The 18,013-nt window shown below is 38.4% G+C and overlaps 1 protein-coding gene across 1 annotated transcript in view; it reads right to left on the bottom strand.

Moving 5' to 3' along the window:
• Positions 1–10,785, bottom strand: part of LOC127618543 (zinc finger protein 271-like) — a 123,334-nt gene extending 112,549 nt beyond the window's left edge. The window contains exons 1-4 of the mRNA XM_052091045.1: positions 10,708–10,785; positions 7,654–7,808; positions 6,897–7,557; positions 3,520–4,981 (exon numbers count right to left, since the gene is read on the bottom strand). Of these exons, the coding sequence (XP_051947005.1) occupies positions 3,520–4,981; positions 6,897–7,557; positions 7,654–7,677 (2,147 nt within the window). The 5' untranslated portion in view covers positions 7,678–7,808; positions 10,708–10,785. The remainder of the gene's footprint in view (positions 1–3,519; positions 4,982–6,896; positions 7,558–7,653; positions 7,809–10,707) is intronic.
• Positions 10,786–18,013: the final 7,228 nt, after the last annotated feature.

An 18,013-nucleotide genomic window follows, 5' to 3' on the forward strand; every position in this document is an offset into this window, starting at 1 on the left:
CTATTGCCATTGATCCAGGGCAAGCATGTGTTGGTCCGGTCCGACAACACAGTGACAGTAGCATATATAAATCTTCAAGGTGGCATACGCTCTCGTCGCATGTCACAAATTGCCCGCAATCTCCTCTTCTGGAGTCAGCAGTGGCTGAGGTTGCTGCGGGCCACTCATATCCCAGGCAGCCTCAACACCACATTGGACGCGCTGTCATGGCAGGCAACACTCAGCGGAGTGTGGAGACTCCAACCCCAGGTGGTCCAGCTGATTTGGAGTCGATTTGGCAAAGCGCAGGTAGACCTGTTCACTGCCTGCACGGTATTCCCTGACGGGAGCCCCCCTCGGGACCGACTTGCTGGCATACAGCTGGCCCCAGGGGCTGTGCAAATATGCGTTCCCCCCAGTGAGCCTACTTGCACAGACCCTGCGCAAATCGGGGAGGACAAGGAACGAGTCACCCTCGTGGCCCCATATTGGCCCACCAAGACTTGGTTCTCTGACCACGTGCTCCTCGCAACAGCATCTCCCTGGCAGATTCCCCTGAGGAAGGATCTTTTTTTCTCAGGGAGGGGGCACCATCTGGTATCCGCGCCCAGACCTCTGGAACCTCCATGTCTGGCCCTTGGACAGGGATGCAGAAGATCTAAGTGGCCTACCCCAGCACTCACTCAATCACTCAAGCCAGAGCTTGTTCACAAATTGGTGTTCTTCCTGAGCCGAAGACACCCAGAGATGCAAAGTCGGGTCACTGCTTTCCTTCCTGCAGGAGAAGCTGGAGGGGCGGGTGTCCACCTCCATCTTGAAGGTATATGAGGCTGCTATAGTGGCCCACCACGACGCAGTGGACGGTAAGTCCCTAGGGAAGCACGACCTGATCTTCAGGTTCCTCAGCCAAACCGAGTCCCCAGTGTGTAGGCCTGTCGGGGCTTTCATCCTGCAAATGTAAGTGTCTTTTAATGTCTCCTGAGCCCGAGGGTTTTGACTTCTTTGCCATGTTTTACCTCAAAGATCAAATGTGTAACTGGGTGTATCGACTTTCACCACATTATAACAAGAATAATTAAAAATTTAGCAAAGTGCACAGAGCTGTCTTTACACATCTGCTTCTTGCATGACTTAACGTGACCCTCCTGAAATATACTTTATTAAAAATTCAAATGATATGCAGAAATGTGCAAAATAATACCTTCAAGGTAACACTGTAAACAAATTAATACGTACATTGCTGCGCTATAAAATTATAAACAACTTGAGATGTTTAAACATTTAATGGGGACTACCATGTAGAAACTTTACATTTAGTGTCTTTTTAACAGACTATCTGCAAAAAGGACAAAGGAAAGTGATAACTTGAGCAATTATGTGGCTGGGGTAAAAGAAATGAGAAAACGGTGGCACACACACACTTAGGGAACCTCAAAACAACAGCAATGTTTTTCAGTTATCAGAAGTCATGAATGTCAGTAAACATGTTACAGGAATTTTCCCTGGAAAACATTAGTAAAAACATGAGTAATGTTCAATTCATAAAAGCAAGAAAAGCTATATAAACTTCAAAAACCCAACCAGAAAATAAATCCAAGCATTTTAGCAAGTAAAAAACTTCTTTGTATTGAACTCTTGGTTCAATACAAAGAATACGTACTGTATTTCAATCAGAGTCAAAAAACCAACACATCTGATTCAGTGGTGTATTCCTTCAGCCAGTGAAACCAATAATTGCTCCCGCACTCGAATCCTATTTGCTGGCACTTATTCCGTCTTTACAGGCATGAAATATCACCAAACCCTTCTTGCACATCAAACTAGAACTCATTGGCTTCGAAAGGGAGTAAAGTCAGTGAACATGAAGTCTAAGTCAGTGTATAGAGGTGAATGAGAACGATTAGGTCACTTAAAAGATTGGTTTGAAAAGACTGATTCGTTAACAAATGAAACATCACATACAGTGAGGGAAAAAAGTATTTGATCCCCTGCTGATATTGTACGTTTGCCCACTGACAAAGAAATTATCAGTCAATCATTTTAATGGCAGGTTAAATTGAACAGTGAGAGACAGAATAACAACAAAAATAATCCAGAAAAATGCATGTCAAAAATGTTATAAATTGAATTGCATTTTCATGAGGGAAATAAGTATTCGACCCCGTATCAATCAGAGATTTCTGGCTCCAAGCTGTCTTTTATACAGGAAACCAGCGGAGATTATTTGCAAATGGAAGAAACACAAAAGAACGGTCAATCTCCCTCGGTCTGGGGCTCCATGCAAGATCTCACCACATGGAGTTGCGATGATCATGAGAACGGTGAGGAATCAGGCCAGAACTACACAGGAGGATCTTGTCAATGATCTCAAGGCAGCTGGGACCATAGTCACCAAGAAGGACTGAAATCCTGCAGCGCCCGCAAGGTCCCCCTGCTCAAGAAAGCACATGTACAGGCCCGTCTGAAGTTTGCCAATGAACATCTGAATGATTCAGAGGAGAACTGGGTGAAAGTGTTTTGGTCAAATGAGACCAAAATTGAGCTCTTTGGCATCAACTCAACTTGTGCTTTGGGGGTGTTTTTCTGCTAAGGGGACAGGACAACTTCACATCAAAGGGACGATGGACGGGGCCATGTACCATAAAATCTTGGGTGAGAACCTCCTTCCCTCAGCCAGGGCATTGAAAATGGGTCGTGGATGGGTATTCCACATGACAATGACCCAAAACACACGGCCAAGGCAACAAAGGAGTGGCTCAAGAAGAAGCACATTAAGGTCCTGGAGTGGCCTAGCCAGTCTCCAGACCTTAATCCCATAGAAAATCTGTGGAGGGAGCTGAAGGTTCGAGTTGCCAAACGTCAGCCTCGAAACCTTAATGACTTGGAGAAGATCTGCAAAGAGGAGTGGGACAAAATCCCTCCTGAGATGTGTGCAAACCTGGTGGCCAACTACAAGAAATGTCTGACCTATGTGATTACCAACAAGGGTTTTGCAATTCAATTGATAACATTTTGGACATGCGTTTTTCTGGATTTATTTGTTGTTATTCAGTCTCTCACTGTTCAAATTAACCTACCATTCAAATTATAGACTGATCATTTGTTTGTCAGTGGGCAAACGTACAATATCAGCAGGGGATTTTCAGATGATGCTACTCAATTTGGAAAAATTCCATCTTTGGGTTCATCTTTCCAACTATTTACTTAATCTTGTCGGACCTTAAGATGATTTTTGCTAAGTGTGTCTACTTGGGCAATTATATTTACATGTCTATGTAGATTACTTGCTGCCCTGAAACTTTTCCAACATGAAGAGCAGTTGTAGTTGTTTTTCTCCAGTATGAATTCTCTCGTGTGTTTTCAGGTTATACGACTGAGTGAAACTCTTCACTGTGAGAGCACTTGTAAGGTTTTTCTGCAGTATGAATTCTCTCATGTTTTTTCAGGTTATACGACAGAGTGAAACTCTTTTCACAGTGTGAGCACTTGTAAGGTTTTTCTGCAGTATGAATTCTCTCATGTTTTTTCAGGTTATACGACAGAGTGAAACTCTTTTCACAGTGTGAGCACTTGTAAGGATTTTCTCCAGTATGAATTCTCTCGTGTGTTTTCAGGTTATACGACAGAGTGAAACTCTTTTCACAGTGAGAGCACTTGTAAGGTTTTTCTCCAGTATGAATTCTCTCATGTTTTTTCAGGTTATACGACTGAGTGAAACTCTTTTCACAGTGTGAGCACTTGTAAGATTTTTCTCCAGTATGAATTCTCTCGTGTGTTTTCAGGTTATATGACTGAGTGAAACTCTTTCCACAGTGTGAGCACTTGTAAGATTTTTCTCCAGTATGAATTCTCTCGTGTGTTTTCAGGTGATGTGAATGAGTGAAACTCTTTTCACAGTGTGAGCACTTGTATGGTTTTTCTCCAGTATGGATTCTCTCGTGTTTTTTCAGGTATTGTGACTGAGTGAAACTCTTTTCACAGTGTGAGCACTTGTATGGTTTTTCTCCAGTATGAATTCTCTCATGTTTTTTCAGGTTATACGACTGAGTGAAACTCTTTTCACAGTGAGAGCACTTGTAAGGTTTTACTCCAGTATGAATTCTCTCATGTTTTTTCAGGTTATACGACTGAGTGAAACTCTTTTCACAGTGTGAGCACTTGTAAGGATTTTCTCCAGTATGAATTCTCTCGTGTGTTTTCAGGTTATACGACTGAGTGAAACTCTTTCCACAGTGTGAGCACTTGTAAGACTTTTCTCCAGTATGAATTCTCTCATGTGTTTTCAGGTGATGTGAATGAGTGAAACTCTTTTCACAGTGTGAGCACTTGTAAGGTTTTTCTCCAGTATGAATTCTCTTGTGTGTTTTCAGGTCATATGACTGAGTGAAACTCTTTCCACAGTGTGAGCACTTGTATGGTTTTTCTCCAGTATGAATTCTTTGGTGCTGTTTCATGCTGCCGGCTGTAGTAAAGGTCTTTCCACATTCAAAGTACATATGAGCCCCCACACCGGTATGTATTTTCTGGTGCTTTTTCAAATAGGACAGTTGTGCAAAACGGTTTCCACAAAAAGAAAACTTGCAAGGCTTCTCATCTGTGTGAGTTTTCAGATGTTTTCTTAGGCTTGAATTCAAAACAAATGTTTTACCACACTTATCACATTTAAATGGTCTCTCTCCAGAATGAGAGCGGAGATGACCTTTGAGACAAACTGTATATGCAAAACCTTTCCCACACTGATGGCACGTGTAAGGTTTCTCTCCAATATGAACTTTCATGTGTTTATTAAACCAGATCTTATTTGTGAAAATCTTTCCACACTGTGAGCAGGTGAAAGTATTTTTGGCTGTTTTTCTTTTCTGCTTTTCTGGTGATAAATTCTTCTTAGTCTTTGAGCAACTCAAAGATTTTTCTCCAGATATAAAATCATGATGTTTCTGACACTGACGTTGGTCCTCCACTTTATTCAGTTCTTGACATTTCTCTTTCGCTTCCATCAGATCTACAATAAACACAGTAAATAGACAAAAATCAATTAAAGAGGGAGAAATATAACAACAAATTGAACATTTAATGTCAGAACACAACAAATATCCAGTATTAATTTGTGATGTTTGCTGGGCAAGAGGTTTTTCTATATTCCATTTATTCTGCCTAATAACTGCATTTAATGATTATAGTCATCAAGGTTTGAAATTAATACCTGCCCACCCTAGAATCAGCAGTAGTGTGTATTTATTTCACTCTTACTAGAAACTTTGGCATGTGACGTTTTCAGGGTTTTCCAGCCCATACACAGGTCTGTGTGTATAGCAGCATTTCTTGTGTCATTCAGAATCCAAGATTTCTAACAGTTAGACACCATGTACATTATATTAGGTACCTGCAATTAAACACCTTCTGTCAATTTGCATACTTTGATGCATGTGTAGTGTGATACGTTGGTAAAGAGCCTCTGGCTTTCAATGCTTTATTAAGGTTCATTTATCATGGGTCACAAACTCTTTATTAGGCAACTAATCTATTTTAAGGCTATTCTATTTGTTAGGCTATTGTATTGATATTGGATGTTTCATTCATCATGTTTCCACCAATATAAAATTTCACACCAGTGTTTTCCCTTGTACAAAGTAAAACTGGTAACAGTGGCAGCCCTAATAATCATCCTTACTAAACTGCAGTAACACTAACTGGTAACTAGAATAGATTAATATTAAATCAATTAGAGTGAATATACTGTATAAGAAATCATTTTTATACTTTATAAGTTGTAGTTAAATGTGCTTAGGCTTTTAGTTAAATTTTTTAAACAAGAAATACTAAAGTTTATTTATTTGCCATTTCTTTTTTTATTTTATATCTAAATCTAACCAGAGACATAAGGAGTAATCCATAGTCTCACCTATGGACAAGGCCGTCCACATGATCTAATAGAAAACATGACACATCGAACCAGGCGACCTTCTTCCACTGTTTCAAGGTCCACTTCTGTGCCGCCCCATATACAGCAGGGTGTGATGCACTGATATTGTGACACATTCCTCCTGTAACCATCATTCAAAATTTTCTGTGACTTTTGTCAGTTCAGAACAGATGGGATAGCCTTCGTTGCCCTCACGCATCGATGGTCCTTGGGCGCCCAACAGCCTTTCTCCGATTTGTGGTTTGTCCCTCCTCAGACCACTGTCGGTAGGTACTCACCACTGCTGACCAGGAGCACCCCACAAGTTGTTTCACAGATGCTCTGACTCAGTCGTCTGACCATAACAATTTGGCCCTTGTCAAAGTCACTCGTGTCTTTACACCTGCCTATTTCTCCTGCATTCAACATGTTGAAAACAAGAACTGAATGTTGCTTAACATTTAATCTACCCAAACTTTGACATGTGGCCTTGTTAGGAGATGAATAACGGTATTTATTTAAACTGTGAGTGGTCATAATGTTTTGGCTTATCGTTGTACATATCTGTTAACATCTCAGTAAATGTGGTTTAGTGTTTCATGACCCTTTAAATACAGGTTGTGTTCTTTAATATGGTGAGTCGCCACTTGATATCAATTCAAAAATCTGTCCAGTTGAGAACCACTGGCTTAGAAATCAAACTAACAAAGTATAACGATAGAAGAATAATAAAGTGTACTTTATTCATTATTTGCAGCTTTCTTTTTCTTAAGATGAGGAAAGAACAAATCATCACTTTTTCTTTTCTTTGTTCCCCGCTGCTACTCTGTAGATTCAAATACGTGCAGCGCCGCAGGTAAAAAGCAGTGCAAAAAAACACTGTAGTACATGCACCTTTTTAAACTGAGCACTTAAACAAAAATAAAAACAACAGGGAACTGTTTTGAATATAAATGACTTGTAAAATGACAGTTGATTGACATGAAAATATAAATTATTAAAGGAAGAAACATACCTGAAGAAAAATAATCATCTTCATCTCCCTGTTGTTCCTCTACTGTGTTCTCTTCTTTTATCTCCTCCTGCTTCACTTCGATCTTCACTGGCAGCATCTGCTGTTCTCCAGCGTTACAGACAGAAGCCAGAAACTCTGTGGAGATTTGATCATCATCATCATCTTCATTACTCTGTTGTTCCTCTACTTTGATTTCTCCTCTCCTCTTCATCAGGTTCCTGCAGTCCAGCAGCTTCACTGAACACATCTTCATCTTCACTGGTGTCTGCAGCATCTGCTGTTCTCCAGCATTACAGACAGAAGTCAGAGACTCTGTGGAGGTTTGATCATCAACATCATCATCATCATCGTCATCGTCATCATCATCGTCATCATCATATTCATCACTCTGTTGTTCCTCTTCTTTTATCTCCTCCAGCTTCACTTCAATCTCCGCTGGTGTCAGAGACTCTGTGGAGGTTTGATCACCCTGATTACTGTCAGTAGAACAGAGTAAAGTGAGCTGTGAGTCCTGTGTGTCTCTGGATCTCTGTTCAGAGAGTTTGTCCAGCAGTCGCTGTGGTGTGGACTGATCTCTGCCGCTCCACACTGAATCCTGACATTCAGTGGAGGTCCCATCAGTCACACACACTGAAGATTGACAGGAAACCTTTTCCAGCTCCTGACAAACACAACACAATCACATCTGTACCGTTCATCGTATCACATCCCTTGAAAGCTTACAATCTCAACTTTAAGGATGAAATGAATGTTTAACCTGTAACCTGTCGTCTCTCTCCATCAGTTTTGTCTTCAGTGACCTCTTTCTTCAGCTGAGAGATTTCTGTGATGAAATCATCAATATCCAGCATGGACAGATCAGTTCCTACTGATTTACTGCAGATCACATCCACCTGCTCTCATGATGAAAATCTAAACACAAAAACATCATCATTATAATGGACTGACATTCATCAAACAGAAAAACATTATTATAGGATTATAAACAGCTCTGTTAAATAACTTTGTTTCTCATGTGATAGCCTATAAATATAAAGGTGTATGTGGAGTTTGGATTCATTCTCCTGACATCAGGAATATTATAAATTATAACAGGCTTTATTTAACATATAACATCTTTGAACTACCCGATTTAATTTAATACCCGATCCTTCTAAAAGCTTCAGTATCGGATCAGTGCATCCCTACCTTTAAGCAGCTAGGAACATTTCAGAAAATTATGTCAAGCCTTTAGACAATTAGCTTCTAATAGGAGTTGACTGAATTGGAGGTGTACCTGTGTATTTACTTTAAGGCCTACCTTAAAAGTCAGTGCCTCTTTGCTTGACATCATGGGAAAATCAAAAGAAATCAGCCAAGACCGGTTCATCCTTGGGAGCAATTTCCAAACACATAAAGGTACCACGTTCATCTGTATAAACAATACTACGCAAGTATAAACACAACGGGACCACGCAGCCATCATAACGCTCAGGAAGGAGACGCATTCTGTCTCATAGAGATGAACATAGTTTGGTGCAATTAGTGCAAATATATCCCAGAACAACAGCAAAGGACCTTGTGAAGATGCTGGAGGAAACAGGTAGACAAGTATCTATATCCACAGTAAAACGGTATAACCTGAAAGGCTGCTCAGCCAGGAAGAATCCACTGCTCCAAAATCGCCATAAAAAAGCCAGACTACAGTTTGCAAGTGCACATGGGGACAAAGATCTTGAAATATACTCTGATCTGATGAAACAGAAATGTAACTGTTTGGTCAAAATGATCATTGTTATGTTTGGAGGAAAAAGGGCGAGACTTGCAAGCCGAAGAACAACATCCCAACCATGAAGCATTGGGGTGGCAGCATCATGTTGTGGGGTGTTTGCTGAAGGAGGGACTGGTGCACTTCACAAAATAGATGGCATCATGAGGAAGGATAACTATGTGGATATATTGAAGCAATATCTCAAGACATCAGCCAGGAAGTTAAAGCTCGGTCAAATAGACAACGATCCCAAATATACCTCCAAAAAGCCTATGTGAGCAAGGAAGCCTACAAACCCGACTCAGTTACACCAGTTCTGTCTGGAGCAATGAGCAACAATTCCAGCAACTTATTGTGAGAAGCTTGTGGAAGGATACCCACAATATCTGACCCAAGTTAAACAATTTACATTTACATTTATGCATTTGGCAGACGCTTTAATCCAAAGCGACTTACAGTGCACTTATTACAGGGACAATCCCCCCGGAGCAACCTGGAGTTAATTGTCTTGCTCAAGGACACAATGGTGGTGGCCGTGGGGATCGAACCAGCGACCTCCTGATTTACAGTTATGTGCTTTAGCCCACTACCCCACCACCACTCCTGAAATAAATAATTTACAGGCAATACTAGCAAATATTAACAAAGTGTATGTAAACTTCTGACCCACTGGGAATGTGATGAAAGAAATAAAAGCTGAAATAAATAATTCTCTCTACTATTATTCTGACATTAACATTCTTAAAATAAAGAAATGATCCTAACTGACCTAAGACAGGGAATGTTTTCTATGATTAAATGTCAGGATTTGAGTTTAAATGTATTTGGCAAAGGTGTATGTAAACTTTAAACCTCAACTGAACATACTTGAAAGACTATTTATTATACGTGAAGCATTACTCGCACTGTTATGGATTGGTCTTAATGGCATACATGCATGGATCCGATAATGCAAACATATCCACGTCATGACACTTCCAGGAGTGCCAACACAAATATCTCGTATCATGCAACTGTTATCGATAAGTGCATGGAGAACAAATAAAAGGCCACTCTTTGCAATTAATTTCATTGCTGCAACTATCCGTACATTTATTAAAGTTGCCTTTCCTCACCATTCAAAATAATAGACGGCAGTCATTGAATTAGCCCAAAATACAAAAAACTATATTTTTGTAAACAAAGATGTTTTAAATTAAAAATAAATACACAATACTAGGAGAAAAACAGCAGTGTGCATTTTTGGAACACTAACAGCCCAATTCTATAAAAACTCTATAATTTAACACATTGGAACATTAAAATTACATTTTTTAATTATGTTCAAGTGTGAAATGCTCTTTTTCTATATAGTTTTATTATCTTCCGTCAGCTCCACTGATAAAGTTAGTAACGTTTTCTGCATTAAAACATTTTTCACCCTCTCTCTGGCCTGACATTGATCAAGTTTTGTGTTATATTTACCATGATTTCACTACAGTATACATAAAAATGGCTTTACTATAATAGTTACCATGACAGTGTGATGTTTTTGGTCTGAAACATGGTTTTACTATAGTAATATTGTAGTAAACATGACTGAGGTGGGATATGTTTGTTTTAGTTTTTTTTTGGGGACAAAACCATGTTTTAATAAAGATTATTCATAGTTGATCTTGTTATTACTTTGGTTTTATTACAAATACAATGATTAAACTACCTCAGAAATCAGTTAAACTACAGTTATTGTAGTAAAACCATAATAATCACTATATTATGTATTTTAAACCACAGAATTCGGTTTCCTGTAGTATTATAGTTTCACTACGGATATAACGGTTAAATATAGTTAGGCCTACTGTAGTAAAATCATGGTAAATGTATTGCGAGGGACAGTAAAACTATTTCAGAAAACAAATTCCCCCTGAAGGGGCTCCGAAGTTTTTTGTGTGTTTCTCCGTCACAAACGACGATAATAATCTTGTATTACGATCATTAAAATCCCAAAGAGAGAAAATCAACATGCACAGATATACACAAACATAAACTCACAAATGAAGATAAACACAATCAAACACTTACAGATAAATTCTTGTCTTCTTCTTCTTCTCTTCTTCTAGCGTTTAATGCCGCTTTTGCGTCTCCTACTGGACTTCTTCTTCTTCTTCTTCTTCTTCTTCTTCTAGGATTTAATGGCGGTTGGCAAACCAACTTAAAAGGTGTATTCCCGCCACCTACTTAAATGGAGTGTGAAGCGCATATTGGAAATGACGTTCAGACTAAATCTACTCTTTCAAAAAAAAAAAAAAAAAAACAATACATAGAAGGGATTTTTACATCCTATTATATAATCCTGTTTCGTTTAAAAATATAAATAACTCATGATAAATTCTTGATTGCTTAGTACCTTCTCCTAGGAGAACCTGAAGTGTCAGCTCATTGATTTCTATATTTCTTAAAGCATGTTTTAGCTGGAACCGCTCTCTTTCATAAGCTTCGCATTCTATAAGCACATGTTCTACAGTTTCAGCTATCCCACATTTATCACAATTTCCATTCTCATGTTTACCAATTCTTTGTAAGCATTGATTTAATAAACAATGTCCAATACGCATTCTTGTTATTAATACGTCCTCTTTCCTGTTTCCGAATCTTCTTCTCTCTGAACCTACTTTTCCTTGAATGCAGTAAAAATGTCTACCTTTTGTTCCTTCATTCCATTCCTTCTGCCAAATTTCCTGTATTTGTTTTGCTATTATCACTTTAATTTCTGTTTTACTTAATGCCACTTCAATGTCAATTTGTGAATAATTTAATGCCCGTTTAGCCAGATTGTCAGCCTCCTCATTTCCTTTCACACCCATATGCGATGGAACCCATACAAGATTTACCAGAATTCCATACTGTTTTGTTCTGTAAAGACTCTGCATTACTTCAATTATCATGTCTTGCCTTGCTGATGATGTTCCACTTTCCAAACTATTTAGAGCTGATAGAGAATCTGTACAAATCACTGCCCTTGTTGGTTGTATTTCTTCTATCCACTGAAGTGCTAGACATATTGCTATTATTTCTGCAGTGAATACCAAAATATGATCTGATGTTCTTTTGGACATTCTTATGTTAAAAAGTGGAATATATACCGCTACTGCCGTTTTCCCAAATTCTGGGTCTTTTGAACCATCAGTATATATTTGCACTGCACTATAATAAGTTTGATCTATGTATTGCTGTATACCTAGATTTTCTAATCCATTTCTATCCTTATGCTTTTTTTTAAGCAATTGGATATCAATCAAAGGCATTGGGAACAACCAAGGAGGAATTGCTGACCTAGCCACAGTAGGGGCAACATTGAAATCACTTAATCCCATTCTCCGGGCTTCCTCACTAGCCTTCCATCCAAAACTTGATAACTTTTTATATCCATATTCCCAACAGTCCTCCAACACCATTTTAACTGGGTGACTGTCCGAATGTCCCTTTATGCTTATAAAATACCTCATCTTTAACTTGAGCCTACGAATTACTAGAGGCATTACATCCATCTCTACTTGCACTGCTGATATTGGGGAGGATCTAAACGCTCCACAACAAATTCGCATAGCTTGTGACTGAATTGCCTCTAGTTTTACGAGTTGTGTTTTGGATGCAGTGCAATATACCATACTGCCATAATCTATTGCCGATCTTATTAGAGCACAATATATTATTTTAATTGACTGGCGACATGCTCCCCAATCAACTCCTGCTAGACACCTCATGATATTTAATGCTTTTTTGCATTTGTCTACCAGTTTCTGGATATGTAAACCCATTCGCTTGAGTTCCCGTACTCGTTCTGTTTCCTCGAGCTTTCATGCCCGCTCCCGATCGCCAGAGTATTAGACACTTCCGCACTCGCCTCTTTCAGCCTCTCATTGCACACACCTGCTTTAGTCCCAATCACCCGTCATTCGTTTCACCTGCACCTCTGTTTGTTTCACTATAACTACTACGGCACATTCATTTCTCCGGTGTTGGTTATCGTATAGTTTACCCCTGCACTTTGCCAGCACACTAGTGTTCCCCTAGTTCCCCTGTGATTCTACTTGTTAGTTTTCGTGCTATTCTTATTCTGATTATCCGGCTACGACTTCCCGCTTTCCTCGACTATTCTATTTGTAGATTTGCCCCTTATATATATCCTGACTCCCCGGCTCCGACCCTACGTGCCCATTGACCACTCTTCTTCTGGATTTGCCCTATTGTTCGTTTGCCTGCTCTTTATAATAAAAAGCAGTTTTCTACAACATTGTGACTGTCTCATCTTGTGCGGGTTACACATATCCATCCATATACCTAGAAACCTCACAACTGCTGTTTGCTTCACTTCTTGTCCATACAATTTAATATTAATAGTAAGGTTACTTTTCCTTTTTGCAAAACAAATTACCTGAGTCTTATCTACTGAAAACCTAAATCCCCATTCATTTGCCCAGTATTCTACCATTTTAACAGCATTCTGCAAACATCTTTCCACATACTTTACATTACGCCCTCTTTTCCACAGCGCTCCATCATCTGCATATAAAGATCTTCCAATGCCCCTATCAACCTTTGTAAAGATGTTGTTAATCATAATATTAAACAGAATTGGACTGCTTACGCTTCCCTGAGGTGTTCCATTCTCTATTGTGTGTATCTGAGAAAAAGCATTACTTACTCTTACTTGTATAGTTCTGTTAAACAGGAAATCCCTGATCCAGTTATACATTCTTCCTTTAATTTCCATTTTTTCTAACTTAATTAAAAGTCCCTCTTTCCACATCATGTCATATGCCTTTTCGACATCAAAAAATAGCCCAACTAAAGCTTCTTTATTTACCTGAGCCTTTCTTATTTCAGATTCCAGACACAGTACTGAGTCCATTGTATTTCGTCCTTTCCTAAATCCACTTTGGTAAGGTGATAAGATATCATCCCTTTCAATGACATATACCAATCTACTCATAACATACGCTCCATTATTTTGCATAAATTAGATGTTAAAGCTATAGGTCTATAATTATTTGGCTGTGTATTATCCTTGCCTGGTTTTGGAATAGGCACTATGACCCCATGTTTCCAGTCATTTGGTAACTTTCCTGACTCCCAAACCTTATTAAAAAGCCTCAAAATTGTCTCTAATGCTATCTCTGATAATTGTTTTACCATCTAATAACAACTATCATCTCTGCCTGGAGATGTTTGCTTAACCCCTGTAAGCGCTTTTTTCAATTCATACAAGGTGAATTCTGAATCCAACGTACTACCCGAAGGTCCTTTTTCCTCCAATAAATTAGAATATTTACTTAATATCTTGTCCCTAGTTTTCCTAACATCCTCTGATAAATTTGAATTACTATGAACTTTAACAAATGTTTCTGCAAACACCTCTGCTTTACCACTTTCAGATATAAATTGTCTATTATTATAATACAGGCATGTTGTAATCTCTTTGTATCCCGCCCATCTTTCGTATCGTATTCCATAACTCACTTATTTCAATGTCTTCCCCTATTCTATTACAAAATTCCCTCCAATAATTTCTTTTAGACGTCCGAATAACTCTTCTCACTATAGCTTGTGCCCTTTTATAGCTAACTAAATCGTTAAAATTAAGTGACCTTCTTACCCTCTTGAGTTCTTTATTTCTCCTTTTTATTGCCTCACTACATTCCTCATTCCACCATGGCATAGCTTTCCTCCTGCTGCCTGCCTTCCTCTTACCTATTACTTCTTCAGCTGTACTCTGAAGAACCTTGCATATTTCCTTATTAAAAACATCAACATCTTCTATACATTTACTTATTTCCTTCATTTTGCTTTCACATAACTCCTTATACTTATCCCAATCCGCTGACTTGAACCTCCACCTAAGCATTTTTTCCCCCACTCTTTGTTCTATATCTACTCCAACTTTACTGCAAATAGGAAAATGATCACTTCCTATTGTACTTTGTTTTAGTACTTTCCATTTACATTTACTCGCTAAGCTTTCAGAGACTATTGTCAAGTCTAATGCTGAATGCCTTCCCTTATACAAATCAATTCTAGTATGACTTCCATCATTAATGCACACTAATCTTCCCCAGTCTAGCATATCTTCAATGATCTCACCATTATAGTCTGTTTTTGCGCTTCCCCATATTGAACTATGAGCGTTAAAATCACCACACCACACCGTTTTTTGACTTCCAATCCCTCCTATACTTTCTAGAGCATCCTTTCTTAACTTATCACATGGATTGTAAAATTTTTTTATTCTAATACACCGTGTTCCTTCCCATATTTCCACCACCACAACTTCTATTTCCCTATCTACCTCAACTGTTTTATACCCAATTCCTTGTTTTATAAAAGTAGCTACTCCACCTCCATTCCCTTGATGTCTATCCCTCCGAATAGTAATATAGCCATGTATTATAAAGTTATATTGTGATTTAAGCCAAGTTTCCTGTATACATATAATATCTGGGCTTTTCTCTTGGTTTTCTATAAATTTCTTAAACTCCTGTCCATTTGCAATCAAACTTCTTGCATTCCATTGTAAGATATATAACACCATTAAGATCCACCAAATGTTGTCTGACTATTTTCTGCTTGACTATTTAATGTTGGAATCTTAAGCCTTTCATTTATCATGTCCACAGTAACATTCCCCAGATCCAAGTATTTTTCTGCGGCTCTGATAATGATTTTGATTCTTTCAGTCCTGCTTTCAGTTTGTGCTGAACAGTTCACTACTTCAGCTATAAATGCTACAAATGCCACTTTATCATCCACTACTACCTTTTCATCTCTTCGCTCTTTCCTCTGTTGTTTTGAATTAATTCCTTCATTCCTAGTTTCATTTGTTTTAGGAGTCTGGTTTACTTTCTTCAGTGCCTCAGCGTATGTTATCCCTTCTGTCATTTTAACATTTTGAACCTTGACTGCATTTTTTCGTACCTGACAACCACCATATCCTGCACTATGGTCTCCACCACAGTTGCAGCATTTAGGATTTATACCTTGCCCACACTTGCCATGTTCATGCTCGCCTCCACACCTCGCACATTTCTGTTTACCTCTGCATACTGCCGCTACGTGACCGAATTTTTGACATTTATAACATCTTAGCGGTGGAGGAACGTATGGTCTTACCGCATACCTTACACATCCTAGATAAACTTTCTCTGGCATTTTATTTTCATCAAAGTTAATCATTACTGAGAGGCTGTCTGTCTTTTCATTATTTCTAACACACTTAAGCCGTCTAACAAACTTTACCACTGCTCCCGTGATATTCTTTTTAATCTTCTCCTCCGTGACATCTGTCGAAATCCCAGAGACAACTCCTCTAACCCAATTCTTTTCTTCTGGTATCGAGCATATCACCTTATGTCCAGTCATCGATTTTACACCAAGAGCTGATTTTTGCTGCCTACTGTCTTTACAAAACAACATCAAATTGCCATCCCTCAAAGTCCTAATGCTTTCAACCGTCCCTATCATTTCTTTCAATGTTTTCGTCAGCTTCAACGGATTAATCGCTTTTGCCGAATCAACAAACTTCAACAGTACCTTATACTCCTCTTTCCTACTTTTAGCCTGGAGATTTCCTTTCTCACTGCCCGAATCTGAAGATTGTCCCCAATTCTTCTTTCTTTTCCGATTTTCCACTACACTCCACTTACCACTTTCATTCTCACCACCTCCTCTATCCACATCCTCCATTTCCGGATCACTTCCGGAATCTACGCTACTTCCGTCCATCATCGCTCCAGTCACAATCCAGCTGTCGCCAACCGGCCACCAAATCTCGTCTCTCCCCTTCTTGATGGACTAACTATTTTCTACTGCAGATTTCTCTGTTCGGGTAATGTCCTCCTACTGGACTTTAGTGTTGACGCGCTCAAGTATCACTGGCTGCTAAATTTTCATGCATTAAATTTCAAATGTATCTTTAGCACAAATAATCTCACATTGTTCTGATCAAAGTCCTTTCACAAGAGCTTCAAGTGATAATGAGTTCTTAGGGGCACTCAGAGGTCTGGGGTGGGAGGAGTTTCAAGTTTGGCACACACCCCCTGTTCAAACCTTGTTCAGACCAGACGGGATCTTGTGTGATCCTGTTCAGGAAAACAAGATGGCGCGATGAGTTTGCTGGCCTTTTACGATTTCCTTTCACTGAAATAACATTGTGACAACCAAATGTGTGAAAAAAAGAGAAAAGTGTTTGGAAAGGTTTTTAAAAGTCTTACCCCTTCTTTTTTCTTCAAAGCAAAATGTCATTAAACTGTTTTAAAACATTGTTCAGTGGTTTTCTCTGGTATATGTTTCTGTTTACATGTATTTTATTACTCATCATGGCTCTGTATTTGATACATGCATGTCTTTAATAAGCTGCTGTGTCAAATTTGCATCAGCTAGAGAAGTACAATAACAGATTTGCAACAAAATGCAAACAAATAGAAAAATATTATTTAACCAATAGTCTGAAATAGGTCTCTAAAGTAGAAAGTCTTTTCAAGTTTAGTTTGTAAAAACAGTTGAATGATTAAATATCTCCAAAGAAAACTTGATGTGAAGTGGCCACTGCATCTAGAGGACTTGAATTTAAATGTCATTTTATGACAACTGTGTACTAAATCAGTGTTCACTTTACTACTGTTTTAATTGAGTTTTAAGTGTGTGAAATGGATTTCCCCAGTTTTATGAATTGGTAATGAAGAATGTACAGCTTTTTGTTCAAAATTAAACACTTTAAAACTTTTGTTAGAATTAATTAATTAATAGTTAATTTTGTGAAAGTACTTGAATGTAATTTACTGTTCATTTACTCCTGTAGATGATGCTGTTGGTTTTCACAACACATATGTGGATGCATTTGCACCAGAACAAATAACAAAGCAATAACAATTGTGTGTGTGTGTGTGTGTGTGTGTGTGTGTGTGTGTGTGTCATATATATACATTTTTTTATATTAAAACCATTCTAATACACTTTTTTCATTTTCAATATATGGTGATATTAAAAAAAACATGTTATCGTTAATTTAATCCATTTTTCTAACCATGCATTATAATGAAGTCTTGAAATCTCAACTTTTTGAATTACAGATTTTAATGAAAGCATATCACTTAGGAGATATAGCTCAAAAATCATAGTAGCCCCGCCCCGTTCTGCAAGCTGCAGCCAGTGATACTTGAGCACTTCCAGACTCCAGTCCAGTAGGAGGGCAACAGAAATGTTGCTAAATAATATATTATTTTCATTAACAACTACCATTTATCCAATACCCCCCTGGTTTTTTAGCCAACCTGAAGTTGAGTTACAAATTCATGAGAGTGTTAAAAAAGGACAAATTGATATTAAGAACAGT

This window comes from Xyrauchen texanus, chromosome 25, assembly GCF_025860055.1.
Source record: "Xyrauchen texanus isolate HMW12.3.18 chromosome 25, RBS_HiC_50CHRs, whole genome shotgun sequence".
Taxonomy (NCBI): Eukaryota; Metazoa; Chordata; class Actinopteri; order Cypriniformes; family Catostomidae; genus Xyrauchen; species Xyrauchen texanus.